General features: G+C 27.8%; 1 protein-coding gene across 1 annotated transcript in view; it reads left to right on the plus strand.

The window, feature by feature from the left end:
• Nucleotides 1–19,900, plus strand: part of LOC110503000 (protein kinase C epsilon type) — a 299,119-nt gene that overhangs the window by 190,881 nt on the left and 88,338 nt on the right. The window contains exons 8-10 of the mRNA XM_036960862.1: nucleotides 17,766–17,856; nucleotides 18,072–18,286; nucleotides 18,634–18,807. Coding sequence (XP_036816757.1) covers nucleotides 17,766–17,856; nucleotides 18,072–18,286; nucleotides 18,634–18,807 — 480 coding nt within the window. The remainder of the gene's footprint in view (nucleotides 1–17,765; nucleotides 17,857–18,071; nucleotides 18,287–18,633; nucleotides 18,808–19,900) is intronic.

Below are 19,900 nucleotides of genomic sequence, written 5' to 3' on the forward strand. Positions count from 1 at the left end.
GATTATGGATAGAATTATACTGGATAAAATTATCCTGGATAGAATGATTATGGATAGAATGATAATGGATAGAATTATACAGGACACAATGATTATGTATTGAATTATACTGGATAGAATTCGACTGGATAAATGATTATGGATAGAATTATACTGGATAGAATTATACTGGATAGAATTGTACAGGATTTAGTGATTATGGATATAATTATACTGGATAGAATTATACTGGATAAAATTATACTGGATATAATTAGACTGGATAGAATGATTATGTATATAATTATACTGGATAGAATTATACAGCACAGAATGATTATGGGTAGAATTATACTGAGTAGATGTATTCTAGATAGAATTATGCTGGATAAAATGATTATGGATAGAATTATACTGGATATATGGATTATGGATAGAATTATGCTGGATAAAATTATCCTGGATAGAATGATTATGGATAGAATTATACTGGATAGAATTATACATTACAGAATGATTATGTATAGAATTTTACTGGATAGAATTCGACTGGATAAATGATAATGGATAGAATTATACTGGATAGAATTAAACTGAATAGATTTATTCTCGGTAGAATTATACTGGATAGAATAATTATAGATTGAAATATACTGGATATAATTATTCTGTATAGAATGATTATGGATAGAATCATTATGGATAGAATTATAATGGATATAATTATATTGGATAGAATGATTATAGATAGAATTATACTGGGAATAATTAGACTGGATATAATGAGTGTGGATAGAATTATACTGGATGGAATTATACTGGATAAAATTATACAGCACAGAATGTTTATGTATAGAATTATACTGGATAGAATTCGACTGGATAAATGATAATGGATAGAATTATACTGGATAGAATGATTATGGATATACTTATACTGGATAGAATTATACTGGATATAATGATTATGGATAGAATTATACTGGATATAATGATTATGGATAGAATTATACTGGATAGATTGATAATAGATTGAATGATTATGGATTGAATTATACTTGATAGAATTATACTGGATAAAATGGTTATGGATAGAATTATGCTGGATAAAATTATCCTGGATAGAATGATTATGGATAGAATGATACTGGATAGAATTATACAGCTCAGAATGATTATGTATAGAATTATACTGGATATAATTCGACTGGATAAATGATTATGGATAGAATTATACTGGATAGAATGATTATGGATAGAATTATACTGGATAGAATTATACTGGATAAAATTATACTGGATAAAATTATACTGGATATAATTAGACTGGATAGAATGATTATGGATAGAATTATACTGGATAGAATTATACAGCACAGAATGATTATGGATAGAATTATACTGAGTAGATTTATTCTAGATATAATTATGCTGGATAGAATGATTATGGAGAGAATTATACTGGATATAATGATTCTGGATATATTGATTATGTTTAGAATTATACTGGATATAATTAGACTGGATAGAATGATTATGGATAGAATTATACTGGATAGAATTATACAGCAAAGAATGATTATGGATAGAATTAAACTGAGTAGATTTATTCTAGATAGAATTATGCTGGATAAAATGGTTATGAATAGAATTATACTGGATATAATGATTATGGATATAATTATACTGGATAGATTGATAATAGATTGAATGATTATGGATATAATTATACTGGATATAATTATACTGGATATATTGATTATGTATAGAATTATACTGGATATACTTAGACTGGATAGAATGATTATGGATATAATTATACTGGATATAATTATACTGGATATATTGATTATGTATAGAATTATACTGGATATACTTAGACTGGATAGAATGATTATGGATATAATTATACTGGATAGAATTATACTGAGTAGATTTATTCTAGATAGAATTATGCTGGATAGAATGATTATGGATAGAATTATACTGAGTAGATTTATTCTAGATATAATTATGCTGGATAGAATGATTATGGATAGAATTATACTGGATATAATGATTATGGATAGAATTATACTGGATAGATTGATAATAGATTGAAAGATTATGGACTGAATTATACTTGATGTAATTATACTGGATAAAATGGTTGTGGATAGAATTATGCTGGATAAAATTATCCTGGATAGAATGATTATGGATAGAATGATACTGGATAGAATTATACAGCACAGAATGATTATGTATAGAATTATACTGGATAGAATTCGACTGGATAAATGATTATGGATAGAATTATACTGGATAGAATTATACTGGATAGAATTGTACAGGATTTAATGATTATGGATAGAATTATACTGGATAGAATTGGACTGGATATAATGATTATGGATAGAATTATACTGGATAGAATTATACTGGCTAAAATTATACTGGATAGAATTGGACTGGATAGAATGATTATGGATAGAATTATACTGGATAGAATTATACAGCACAGAATGATTATGGATAGAATTATCCTGGATATAATGATTACGGATAAATTATACTGGATATATTGATTATGGATAGAATTATACTGGATAGAATTATACTGGATATATTGATTATGTATAGAATTATACTGGATAGAATTATACTGGATAGAATGATTATGGATAGAATAGATTTTGGATAGAATTATACAGCACACAATGATTATGGATAGAATTATACTGAGTAGATTTATTCTAGATAGAATTACGCTGTATAGAATGATTATGGATAAAATTATCCTGGATAGAATGATTATGGATAGAATGATACTGGATAGAATTATACAGCACAGAATGATTATGTATTGAATTATACTGGATAGATTTATACTGTATATAATGATTATGGATAGAATTATACTGGATAGAATTATACTGGATAGAATTATACTGGATAGAATGATACTGGATAGAATTGTACAGCACAGAATTATTATGTATAGAAATATACTGGATATAATTCGACCTGATAAATGATTATGGATAGAATTATACTGGATAGAATGATTATGGATAGAATTATACTGGATAGAATTATACTGGATAGAATTGTACTGGATATAATTATACTGGAAATAATTATTCTGGATATATTGATTATGGATAGAATTATACTGGATAAAATTACACAGTATAGAATGATTATGGATAGAATTATACTGGATATAATGATTATGGATAGAATTATACTGGATATGATGATTATGGATAGAATTATACTGGATATAGTGATTATGGATAGAATTATACTGGATAGAATTATACTGGATAAAATTACACAGTATAAAATGATTATGGATAGAATTAGACTGGATATAATTATACTGGATATAATGATTGTGGATAGAATTATACTGGATAGAATTATATTGGATAGAATTATACTTGATAGAATGATAATGGATATAATTATACTGGATAGAATGATTATGGATATACTTATACTGGATATAATTAGAATGAATAGAATGATTGTGGATAGAATTATACTGGATAGAATGATAATAGATTGAAAGATTATGGATTGAATTATACTTGATAGAATTATACTGGATAGAATGATTATGGATAGAATTATGCTGGATAAAATTATCCTGGAAAGAATGATTATGGATATAATTATACTGGATAGAATTATACAGCACAGAATGATTATGTATAGAATTATACTGGATATAATTCGACTGGATAAATGATAATAGATAGAATTATACTGGATAGAATGATTATGGATATACTTATACTGGATAGAATTATACTGGATATAATGATTATGGATATAATTATACTGGATAGATTGATAATAGATTGAATGATTATGGATTGAATTACACTTGATATAATTATACTGGATAAAATGGTTATGGATAGAATTATGCTGGATAAAATTATACAGCACAGAATATTTATGTATAGAATTATACTGGATAGAATTTGACTGGATAAATGATTATGGATATAATTATACTAGATAGAATTAGACTGGATAGAATGATTATGGATAGAATTATTCTGAATAGATTTATTCTCGGTAGAATTATAATGGATAGAATAATTATAGATTGAAATATACTGGATATAATTATTCTGGATATAATGATTATGGATAGAATCATTATGGATAGAATTATGGATAGAATTATACTGGATATAATGATTATGGATAGAATCATTATGGATAGAATTATGGATAGAATTATATTGGACATAATGATTATGGATAGAATTATATTGGATATAATGATTATGGATAGAATTATACTGGATGGAATTATACTGGATAGAATTATACAGGATATAATGATTATGGATGTAATTAATCTGGATAGAATTATGCTGGATATAATTAATCTGGATATAATGATTATGGATAGAATCATTATGGATATAATTATACTGGATATAATTATATTAGATAGAATGATTATAGATATAATTATACTGGGAATAATTAGACTGGATATAATGATTATGGATAGATTTATACTGGATAGAATTATACTGGATATAATTATACTGGGTAGAATTAGACTGGATATAATGATTATGGATAGAATTATACAGGATAGAATCATTATGGATATAATTATACTGGATATAATTATATTAGATAGAATGATTATAGATATAATTATACTGGGAATAATTAGACTGGATATAATGATTATGGATAGATTTATACTGGATAGAATTATACTGGATATAATTATACTGGGTAGAATTAGACTGGATATAATGATTATGGATAGAATTATACAGGATAGAATGATTATGTTTGTAATTATACTGTGTAGAATTAGACTGGATAGAATGATTATGGATAGAATTATACTGGATAGAATTATTCTGGATAGAATTATACTAGATATAATGATTATGCATAGAATCATACTGGATATAATGATTATGGATAGAATTATTCAGGATAGAATGATTATGGATATAATTATACTGGATAGAATTAGACTTGATATAATTAGACTGGATATAATTATACTGGATATAATTATACTTGATAGAATTAGACTGGATATAATTATACTGGATAGAATGATGATTGATAGAATTATACTTGATATAATTATACTGGATAGAATGATTACAGATATAATTATACTGGATATAATTATACTGGATAGAATGATTACAGATAGAATTATGCTGGATAGAATGATTATGGATATAATTTTACTGGATATAATTATACTGGATAGAATGATTACATATATAATTATACTGGATAGAATGATTATGGATATAATTTTACTGGATAGAATTATACTGGATAGAATTATTCTGGATAGAATTATACAGGAGATAATTATACTGGATAGGATTATACTGGATAGATTGATTCTGGATAGAATTATACTGTATAGAATGATTTTTGATAGAATTATAATGGATATTATTATACTGGATAGAAATATACTGGATAGAATTATACTGGATAGAATTATACTGGATAGAATGATTATGGATAGAATTATACTGGATAGAATTATACTGGATAGAATTATAGTGGATATAATTATAGTGGATAGAATTATACTGGATAGAAATATACTGGATAGAATTATACTGGATAGAATGATTATGGATAGAATTATACTGAGTAGATGCATTCTAGATAGAATTATACTGGATATAATGATTATGGATAGAATTATACTGGATATAATGATTATGGATAGAATTATACTGTATAGAATGATTATGGATAGAATTATACTGGATAGAATTAGACTGGATAGAATGATTATGGATAGAATTATACTGAGTAGATTTATTCTGGATAGAGTTATGCTGGATAGAATGATTATGCATAGAATTATACTGTATATAATGATTATAGATAGAATTATACTGGATATATTGATTATGAATAGAATTATACTGGATAGAATTATACTGGATAGAATGATTATGGCTAGAAAGATTATGGATAGAATTATACTGGATAGAATTATACTGGATAGAATGATTGTGGATAGAATTATACTGGATTGAATTATACTGGATATAATGATTGTGGATAGAATTATACTGGATAGAATTATACTGGATATAATGATTATGGATATAATTATACTGGATATTTTGATTATGGATAGAATTATACTGGATAGAATTATACTGGATATATTGATTATGTATAGAATTATACTGGATAGAATTATACTGGATAGAATTATACTGGATATAATTATACTGGATAGAATGATTGTGGATAGAATTATACTGGATAGAATTATACTGGATATAATGATTATGGATAGAATTATACTGGATATATTGATTATGGATAGAATTATACTGGATAGAATTATACTGGATATATTGATTATGGATAGAATTATACTGGATATATTGATTATGGATAGAATTATACTGGATAGAATTATACTGGATATATTGATTATGGATAGAATTATACTGGATAGAATTATACTGGATAAAATTACACAGTATAGAATGATTATGGATATAATTATACTGGATATATTGATTATGGATAGAATTATACTGGATAGAATTATACTGGATAAAATTACACAGTATAGAATGATTATGGATAGAATTATACTGGATATAATTATACTGGATAGAATGATTGTGGATAGAATTATACTGGATAGAATTATACTTGATAGAATGATATTGGATAGAATTATACTGGATAGAATGATTATAGATATACTTATAATGGATATAATTAGAATGAATAGAATGATACTGGATAGAATTATACTGGATGTAATGATTATGGATATAATTATACTGGATAGATTGATTATGTATAGAATTATACTGGATAGAATGATTATGGATAGAATTATACTGGATATAATTATACTGGATAGAAGGATTGTGGATAGAATTATACTGGATAGAATTATACTGGATATAATGTTTGTGGATAGAATTATACTGGATAGAATTATACTTGATAGAATGATAATGGATAGAATTATACTGGATAGAATGATTATGGATAGAATTATACTGAGTAGATGCATTCTAGATAGAATTATGCTGGATAGAATGATTATGGATATAATTATACTGGATATAATGATTATGGATAGAATTATACTGTATAGAATGATTATGGATAGAATTATACTGGATAGAATTAAACTGGATAGAATGATTATGGATAGAATTATACTGAGTAGATTTTTTTCTGGATAGAGTTATGCTGGATAGAATGATTATGGATAGAATTATACTGGATATAATGATTATGGATAGAATTATACTGGATATATTGATTATGGATAGAATTATACTGGATAGAATTATACTGGATATATTGATTATGTATAGAATTATACTGGATAGAATTATACTGGATAGAATGATTATGGATAGAATTATACTGTATATATTTATACTGGATAGAATGATTGTGGATAGAATTATACTGGATAGAATTATACTGGATATAATGATTGTGGATAGAATTATACTGGATAGAATTATACTGGATATAGTGATTATGGATATAATTATACTGGATATTTTTGATTATGGATAGAATTATACTGGATAGAATTATACTGGATATATTGATTATGTATAGAATTATACTGGATAGAATTATACTGGATAGAATGATTATGGATAGAATTATACTGGATAGAATTATACTGGATAGAATGATTGTGGATAGAATTATACTGGATAGAATTATACTTGATATAATGATTATGGATAGAATTATACTGGATATATTGATTATGGATAGAATTATACTGGATATATTGATTATGGATAGAATTATACTGGATATATTGATTATGGATAGAATTATACTGGATAGAATTATACTGGATAGAATTATACTGGATAGAATGATTATGGATAGAATTATACTGGATAAAATTACACCATATAGAATAATTATGGATAGAATTATACTGGATATAATTATACTGGATAGAATGATTGTGGATAGAATTATACTGGATATAATTATACTAGAAATATTGATTATGGATAGAATTATACTGGATAGAATTATACTGGATAAAATTACACAGTATAGAATGATTATGGATAGAATTATACTGGATATAATTATACCGGATAGAATGATTGTGGATAGAATTATACTGGATAGAATTATACTGGATAGAATTATACTGGATATAATGATTATGGATAGAATTATACTGGATATATTGATTATGGATAGAATTATACTGGATATATTGATTATGGATAGAATTATACTGGATATATTGATTATGGATAGAATTATACTGGATAGAATTATACTGGATAGAATTATACTGGATAGAATGATTATGGATAGAATTATACTGGATAAAATTACACCATATAGAATAATTATGGATAGAATTATACTGGATATAATTATACTGGATAGAATGATTGTGGATAGAATTATACTGGATATAATTATACTGGAAATATTGATTATGGATAGAATTATACTGGATAGAATTATACTGGATAAAATTACACAGTATAGAATGATTATGGATAGAATTATACTGGATATAATTATACCGGATAGAATGATTGTGGATAGAATTATACTGGATAGAATTATACTTGATAGAATGATAATGGATAGAATTATACTGGATAGAATGATTATGGATATACTTATACTGGATATAATTAGAATGAATAGAATGATACTGGATAGAATTATACTGGATGTAATGATTATGGATATAATTATACTGGATAGATTGATTATGTATAGAATTATACTGGATAGAATTATACTGGATAGAATGATTATGGATAGAATTATACTGGATATAATTATACTGGATAGAATGATTGTGGATAGAATTATACTGGATAGAATTATACTGGATATAATGATTGTGGATAGAATTATACTGGATAGAATTATACTGGATATAATGATTATGGATATAATTATACTGGATATTTTGATTATGGATACAATTATACTGGATATAATTATACTGGATATATTGATTATGTATATAATTATACTGGATAGAATTATACTGGATAGAATGATTATGGATAGAATTATACTGGATATAATTATACTGGATAAAATGATTGTGGATAGAATTATACTGGATAGAATTATATTGGATAAAATGACACAGTATAGAATAATTATGGATAGAATTATACTGGATATGATTATACTGGATAGAATGATTGTGGATAGAATTATACTGGATATAATTATACTGGATATATTGATTATGGATAGAATTATACTGGATATATTGATTATGGATAGAATTATACTGGATATAGTGATTATGGATAGAATTATACTGGATAGAATTATACTGGATAAAATTACACAGTATAGAATGATTATGGATAGAATTATACTGGATATAATTGTACTGGATAGAATGATTGTGGATAGAATTATACTGGATAGAATTATACTTGATAGAATGATAATGGATAGAATTATACTGGATAGAATGATTATGGATATACTTATACTGGATATAATTAGAATGAATAGAATGATACTGGATAGAATTATACTGGATGTAATGATTATGGATATAATTATACTGGATAGATTGATAATAGATTGAAAGATTATGGATTGAATTATACTTGATGTAATTATACTGGATAAAATGGTTATGGATAGAATTATGCTGGATAAAATTATCCTGGATAGAATGATTATGGATAGAATGATGCTGGATAGAATTATAAAGCACAGAATGATTATGTATAGAATTATACTGGATAGAATTTGACTGGATAAATGATTATGGATATAATTATACTGGATAGAATTATACTGGATAGAATTGTACAGGATTAAATGATTATGGATAGAATTATACTGGATAGAATTAGACTGGATAGAATGATTATGGATAGAATTATACTGGATAGAATTATACTTTAATAAAATTATACTGGATATAATTAGACTGGATAGAATGATTATGGATAGAATTATACTGGATAGAATTATACAGCACAGAATTATTATGGATAGAATTATACTGAGTAGATGCATTCTAGATAGAATTATGCTGGATAGAATGATTATGGATAGAATTATACTGGATATAATGATTATGGATAGAATTATACTGTATAGAATGATTATGGATAGAATTATACTGGATAGAATTAGACTGGATAGAATGATTATGGATAGAATTATACTGAGTAGATTTATTCTGGATAGAGTTATGCTGGATAGAATGATTATGGATAGAATTATACTGGATATAATGATTATGGATAGAATTATACTGGATATATTGATTATGGATAGAATTATACTGGATAGAATTATACTGGATATATTGATTATGTATAGAATTATACTGGATAGAATTATACTGGATAGAATGATTATGGATAGAATTATACTGGATATAATTATACTGGATATATTGATTATGGATAGAATTATACTGGATAGAATTATACTGGATAGAATTATACTGGATAGAATTATACTGGATATAATGATTATGGATAGAATTATACTGGATAGAATTATACTGGATAGAATGATTATGGATAGAATTATACTGGATATATTGATTATGGATAGAATTATACTGGATATATTGATTATGGATAGAATTATACTGGATAGAATTATACTGGATAAAATTACACAGTATAGAATGATTATGGATAGAATTATACTGGATATAATTATACTGGATATAATGATTGTGGATAGAATTATACTGGATAGAATTATACTTGATAGAATGATAATGGATAGAATTATACTGGATAGAATTATTATGGATATACTTATACTGGATATAATTAGAATGAATAGAATGATTGTGGATAGAATTATACTGGATAGAATGATAATAGATTGAATGATTATGGATTGAATTATACTTGATAGAATTATACTGGATAGAATGATTATGGATAGAATTATGCTGGATAAAATGATCCTGGATAGAATGATTATGGATAGAATTATACTGGATATAATTATACAGCACAGAATGATTATGTATAGAATTATACTGGATAGAATTCGACTATATAAATGATAATGGATAGAATTATACTGGATGTAATGATTGTGGATATATTTATACTGGATAGATTGATAATAGATTGAATGATTATGGATTGAATTATACTTGATGTAATTATACTGGATAGAATGATTATGGATAGAATTATACTGGATAAAATTATCCTGGATAGAATGATTATGGATAGAATGATAATGGATAGAATTATACAGGACACAATGATTATGTATTGAATTATACTGGATAGAATTCGACTGGATAAATGATTATGGATAGAATTATACTGGATAGAATTATACTGGATAGAATTGTACAGGATTTAGTGATTATGGATATAATTATACTGGATAGAATTATACTGGATAAAATTATACTGGATATAATTAGACTGGATAGAATGATTATGTATATAATTATACTGGATAGAATTATACAGCACAGAATGATTATGGGTAGAATTATACTGAGTAGATGTATTCTAGATAGAATTATGCTGGATAAAATGATTATGGATAGAATTATACTGGATATATGGATTATGGATAGAATTATGCTGGATAAAATTATCCTGGATAGAATGATTATGGATAGAATTATACTGGATAGAATTATACATTACAGAATGATTATGTATAGAATTTTACTGGATAGAATTCGACTGGATAAATGATAATGGATAGAATTATACTGGATAGAATTAAACTGAATAGATTTATTCTCGGTAGAATTATACTGGATAGAATAATTATAGATTGAAATATACTGGATATAATTATTCTGTATAGAATGATTATGGATAGAATCATTATGGATAGAATTATAATGGATATAATTATATTGGATAGAATGATTATAGATAGAATTATACTGGGAATAATTAGACTGGATATAATGAGTGTGGATAGAATTATACTGGATGGAATTATACTGGATAAAATTATACAGCACAGAATGTTTATGTATAGAATTATACTGGATAGAATTCGACTGGATAAATGATAATGGATAGAATTATACTGGATAGAATGATTATGGATATACTTATACTGGATAGAATTATACTGGATATAATGATTATGGATAGAATTATACTGGATATAATGATTATGGATAGAATTATACTGGATAGATTGATAATAGATTGAATGATTATGGATTGAATTATACTTGATAGAATTATACTGGATAAAATGGTTATGGATAGAATTATGCTGGATAAAATTATCCTGGATAGAATGATTATGGATAGAATGATACTGGATAGAATTATACAGCTCAGAATGATTATGTATAGAATTATACTGGATATAATTCGACTGGATAAATGATTATGGATAGAATTATACTGGATAGAATGATTATGGATAGAATTATACTGGATAGAATTATACTGGATAAAATTATACTGGATAAAATTATACTGGATATAATTAGACTGGATAGAATGATTATGGATAGAATTATACTGGATAGAATTATACAGCACAGAATGATTATGGATAGAATTATACTGAGTAGATTTATTCTAGATATAATTATGCTGGATAGAATGATTATGGAGAGAATTATACTGGATATAATGATTCTGGATATATTGATTATGTTTAGAATTATACTGGATATAATTAGACTGGATAGAATGATTATGGATAGAATTATACTGGATAGAATTATACAGCAAAGAATGATTATGGATAGAATTAAACTGAGTAGATTTATTCTAGATAGAATTATGCTGGATAAAATGGTTATGAATAGAATTATACTGGATATAATGATTATGGATATAATTATACTGGATAGATTGATAATAGATTGAATGATTATGGATATAATTATACTGGATATAATTATACTGGATATATTGATTATGTATAGAATTATACTGGATATACTTAGACTGGATAGAATGATTATGGATATAATTATACTGGATATAATTATACTGGATATATTGATTATGTATAGAATTATACTGGATATACTTAGACTGGATAGAATGATTATGGATATAATTATACTGGATAGAATTATACTGAGTAGATTTATTCTAGATAGAATTATGCTGGATAGAATGATTATGGATAGAATTATACTGAGTAGATTTATTCTAGATATAATTATGCTGGATAGAATGATTATGGATAGAATTATACTGGATATAATGATTATGGATAGAATTATACTGGATAGATTGATAATAGATTGAAAGATTATGGACTGAATTATACTTGATGTAATTATACTGGATAAAATGGTTGTGGATAGAATTATGCTGGATAAAATTATCCTGGATAGAATGATTATGGATAGAATGATACTGGATAGAATTATACAGCACAGAATGATTATGTATAGAATTATACTGGATAGAATTCGACTGGATAAATGATTATGGATAGAATTATACTGGATAGAATTATACTGGATAGAATTGTACAGGATTTAATGATTATGGATAGAATTATACTGGATAGAATTGGACTGGATATAATGATTATGGATAGAATTATACTGGATAGAATTATACTGGCTAAAATTATACTGGATAGAATTGGACTGGATAGAATGATTATGGATAGAATTATACTGGATAGAATTATACAGCACAGAATGATTATGGATAGAATTATCCTGGATATAATGATTACGGATAAATTATACTGGATATATTGATTATGGATAGAATTATACTGGATAGAATTATACTGGATATATTGATTATGTATAGAATTATACTGGATAGAATTATACTGGATAGAATGATTATGGATAGAATAGATTTTGGATAGAATTATACAGCACACAATGATTATGGATAGAATTATACTGAGTAGATTTATTCTAGATAGAATTACGCTGTATAGAATGATTATGGATAAAATTATCCTGGATAGAATGATTATGGATAGAATGATACTGGATAGAATTATACAGCACAGAATGATTATGTATTGAATTATACTGGATAGATTTATACTGTATATAATGATTATGGATAGAATTATACTGGATAGAATTATACTGGATAGAATTATACTGGATAGAATGATACTGGATAGAATTGTACAGCACAGAATTATTATGTATAGAAATATACTGGATATAATTCGACCTGATAAATGATTATGGATAGAATTATACTGGATAGAATGATTATGGATAGAATTATACTGGATAGAATTATACTGGATAGAATTGTACTGGATATAATTATACTGGAAATAATTATTCTGGATATATTGATTATGGATAGAATTATACTGGATAAAATTACACAGTATAGAATGATTATGGATAGAATTATACTGGATATAATGATTATGGATAGAATTATACTGGATATGATGATTATGGATAGAATTATACTGGATATAGTGATTATGGATAGAATTATACTGGATAGAATTATACTGGATAAAATTACACAGTATAAAATGATTATGGATAGAATTAGACTGGATATAATTATACTGGATATAATGATTGTGGATAGAATTATACTGGATAGAATTATATTGGATAGAATTATACTTGATAGAATGATACTGGATATAATTATTCTGGATATAATGATTATGGATAGAATCATTATGGATAGAATTATGGATAGAATTATACTGGATATAATGATTATGGATAGAATCATTATGGATAGAATTATGGATAGAATTATATTGGACATAATGATTATGGATAGAATTATATTGGATATAATGATTATGGATAGAATTATACTGGATGGAATTATACTGGATAGAATTATACAGGATATAATGATTATGGATGTAATTAATCTGGATAGAATTATGCTGGATATAATTAATCTGGATATAATGATTATGGATAGAATCATTATGGATATAATTATACTGGATATAATTATATTAGATAGAATGATTATAGATATAATTATACTGGGAATAATTAGACTGGATATAATGATTATGGATAGATTTATACTGGATAGAATTATACTGGATATAATTATACTGGGTAGAATTAGACTGGATATAATGATTATGGATAGAATTATACAGGATAGAATCATTATGGATATAATTATACTGGATATAATTATATTAGATAGAATGATTATAGATATAATTATACTGGGAATAATTAGACTGGATATAATGATTATGGATAGATTTATACTGGATAGAATTATACTGGATATAATTATACTGGGTAGAATTAGACTGGATATAATGATTATGGATAGAATTATACAGGATAGAATGATTATGTTTGTAATTATACTGTGTAGAATTAGACTGGATAGAATGATTATGGATAGAATTATACTGGATAGAATTATTCTGGATAGAATTATACTAGATATAATGATTATGCATAGAATCATACTGGATATAATGATTATGGATAGAATTATTCAGGATAGAATGATTATGGATATAATTATACTGGATAGAATTAGACTTGATATAATTAGACTGGATATAATTATACTGGATATAATTATACTTGATAGAATTAGACTGGATATAATTATACTGGATAGAATGATGATTGATAGAATTATACTTGATATAATTATACTGGATAGAATGATTACAGATATAATTATACTGGATATAATTATACTGGATAGAATGATTACAGATAGAATTATGCTGGATAGAATGATTATGGATATAATTTTACTGGATATAATTATACTGGATAGAATGATTACATATATAATTATACTGGATAGAATGATTATGGATATAATTTTACTGGATAGAATTATACTGGATAGAATTATTCTGGATAGAATTATACAGGAGATAATTATACTGGATAGGATTATACTGGATAGATTGATTCTGGATAGAATTATACTGTATAGAATGATTTTTGATAGAATTATAATGGATATTATTATACTGGATAGAAATATACTGGATAGAATTATACTGGATAGAATTATACTGGATAGAATGATTATGGATAGAATTATACTGGATAGAATTATACTGGATAGAATTATAGTGGATATAATTATAGTGGATAGAATTATACTGGATAGAATTATGGATAGAATTATAGTGGATAGTATTATAGGGGATAGAATTATACTGGATAGAATGTGTTTTTAAAATTCTGGATAGAATTACACTGGATAGAATGATTATGTATAGAATTATACTGGATAGAATTATACTGGATAGAATTATACTGGATAGAATTATACTGGATAGAATTATACTGGATAGAATTATACTGGATAGAATTAGACTGGATAGAATTATACTGGATAGATTTATAGTGGATAGAATGTTTATGGATATCATTATACTGGATAGAATTATACTGGATAGAATGATTATGGATAGAAATATACTGGATAGAAATATACTGGATAGAATGATTATGTATAGAATTATACTGCATATAATGATTATGTATGTAATTATACTGTGTAGAATTAGACTGGATAGAATGATTTTGGATAGAATTATACTGAATAGAACTATACTGGATATAAATATACTGGATATACAGATTATGGATGTAATTATACTGGATAGAATGATTATGGATAGAATTATACTGAATAGAACTATACTGAATAGAAATATACTGGATATAATTATACTGGATAGAATTATACAGGATAGAATGATTATGGATAGAATTATACTGGACATAATTATACTAGATATAATTATACTAGATAGAATTATACAGGATAGAATGATTATGGATAGAATTATACTTCATAGAATTAGACTGGATATAACTATACTGGATCACATTAGACTGGATAGAATTATACTGGATAGAATGAATGTGGATAGAATTAGAATGGATATAATTATAATTATTAATTATACTGAATAGAACTATACTGGATATAAATATACTGGATATACAGATTATGGATGTAATTATACTGGATAGAATGATTATGGATAGAATTATACTGAATAGAACTATACTGAATAGAAATATACTGGATATAATTAGACTGGATAGAATTATACTGGATAGAATGAATGTGGATAGAATTAGAATGGATATAATTATACTGGATAGAATTATAAAGGATAAAATTATTCTGGATATAATTATTCTGGATAGAATGATTATGGATAGAATTATACTGGATATAATTATACAGGATATAATGATTATGGATAGAATTATACTGGATAGAATTATACTGGATATAATTATACAGGATATAATTAATTATACTGGATAGAATTATACAGGATATAATTATACTGGATAGAATTATACTGGATATAATTAATTATACTGGATAGAATTATACTAGATAGATTTATACTGGATAGAATGATTATGGATAGAATTATACTGAATTGAATTGTACTGGATATAATCATATGGATATAATTATTCTGGATAGAATGATTCTGGATAGAATTATACAGGATAGAATGATTATGGATATAATTATACTGGTTAGATTGAGTATGGATATAATTATTCTGGATATAATTATACTTGTTAGAATTATTCTGATTAGAATTATTCTGGTTCGATTGATACGACATGTTTATGTTAAGTGTTGAAGTGCCATTAGTCCAACATCTAGATGTGGTAGGGCAGGGGTGTCGAACTCAGGGGTCTGGTTGTTTCATGCCCCTGTGGTAGAAATTTGTTAGAGAAGGAGAAGGATTGGAGGGTGATCATGATGGTGAGATGATGATAATGATGGTGATGATGATGTTGCTCTCCATAGATAACCCAAGAACCCCAGCAGCCGTTACCATGTACCCCCCAGGCAGAGGAGGACCGATCCAAATCAGCCCCCACCTCCCCATGTGACCAAGGTACACACACACATTTAGGACAATGGACATGCTGACCACTTACTTCAGACATCACACCGATACCCAGGTTCAGGGAGTAAAATCATTTTCACATTGAATTCATGGATTCTGCATTGGAGAGTTCCAGGGAGTGATTTGTTGTTCACTTCCACCCCTGCCCATACACAGAGGAACACACTTTTATCACTCCTATACCTCTCTGGTTTCTCTCCCAGACCTGAAAGAGTTGGAGAACATACGCAAGGCGCTGTCGTTTGACCAACGTGGACAGGAACACAAGTCGGCCTCATCCTCTTCTTCCAAGGTGGCGGTGGGCTCAGAGGGGGGCGAGGCCCGGGAGAATGGAGAGCTCAAGACAGTCCAGACCAAGAGGATGACGCTGCAGAACTTCCTCTTCATCAAGGTCCTGGGCAAAGGCAGCTTCGGAAAGGTACAGTACTATCTGACTCTCTGACTCTCTGACTCTCTGTCTGTCTGTCTGTCTGTCTGTCTGTCTGTCTGTCTGTCTGTCTGTCTGTCTGTCTGTCTGTCTGTCTGTCTGTCTGTCTGTCTGTCTGTCTGTCTGTCTGTCTGTCTGTCTGTCTGTCTGTCTGTCTGTCTGTCTGTCTGTCTGTCTGTCTGTCTGTCTGTCTGTCTTCTCAATTTAATCAAGTGCAGAAAATTTGTCAGTGGCTTGAGTGTTGTTACAGTAGTAGTGTGTGTGTCTGTATGTATGTGCCTGTGTTTATGTGCTTCCGTGTGCATGGGTATGTTAACCTCTGCGGTTCTTCCCTGTAGGTGATGCTGGCTGAGCTGAAAGGGACAGATGAGGTGTATGCTGTGAAGGTGTTGAAGAAAGACGTGATCCTGCAGGATGATGATGTGGACTGTACCCTGACAGAGAAACGCATATTGGCCCTGGCTAGGAAACACCCCTACCTGACCCAGCTCTTCTGTTGCTTCCAGACTAAGGTAGGAAACACCCCTACCTGACACAGACACACACACACAGACACAGACACACACACACACACACACACACACACATTATACAGTGCACACGGAAAGTCTTCACACCCTCAACTTCTTCCACATGTTGTTACGTTGCAGCCTTATTCTAAAATGTATTAAATAAAAAATGTTCCTCATCAATCTATACACAATTAAGTTAAAAGGCACATGACATCCCACTTGAAGTTTGCCAAAATACACCTAAAGGACTCTCAGACCATGAGAAACAAGATTCTCTGGTCTGATGAAACCAAGATTGAACTCTTTGCCCTGAATACCAAGTGTCACGTCTGGAGGAAATCAGGCACCGCTCATCACCTGGCCAATACCATCCTTATTGTGAAGCATGGTGGTGGCAGCATCATGCTGTGCGGATGTGTTTCAGCAGCAGGGACTGGGAGACTAGGTGACTAGGATCAAGGGAAAGATTAATGGAGTAAAGTACAGATAGATCCTTGATTAAAACCTGCTCCAGACTGGGATGATGGTTCACCTTCCAACAGAACAACGACCCTAAGCACACAGCCAATACAACGCAGGAGTGGCTTCGGGACAAGTCTCTGAATGTCCCTGAGTGGCCCAGCCAGAGCCAGGACTTTAAGCTGATCTAGCATCTCTGTAGCGACCAGAAAATAGCCGTGCAGCGACCCTCCCCATCCAACCTGACAGAGCTTGAGAGGATCTGCAGAGAAGAATGGGAGAAACTCCCCAAATACAGGCGTGTCAAGCTTGTAGTGTCATACCCAAGAAGACTCGAGGCTGTAATCACTGCCAAAGGTGCTTCAACAAAGTACTGGATATATGTAAATGTGATATTTCAGTTTTTAATTTTTAATACATTTGCAAAAATGCCTAAAAACGTGTTTTTTCTTTGTCATTATGGGGTATTGTGTGTAGATTGATGAGGGGGAAAAACAATGTAACCCATTTTAGAATAAGGCTGTAATGTAACAAAATGTGGAAAAAGGGTCTTAATACTTTATGAATGCACTGTACATACGCACAAAAACACAATACACTCACAGTTGGATTGGCAGGTGGGCAGAATGACAGA

This window comes from Oncorhynchus mykiss, chromosome 23, assembly GCF_013265735.2.
Source record: "Oncorhynchus mykiss isolate Arlee chromosome 23, USDA_OmykA_1.1, whole genome shotgun sequence".
Taxonomy (NCBI): Eukaryota; Metazoa; Chordata; class Actinopteri; order Salmoniformes; family Salmonidae; genus Oncorhynchus; species Oncorhynchus mykiss.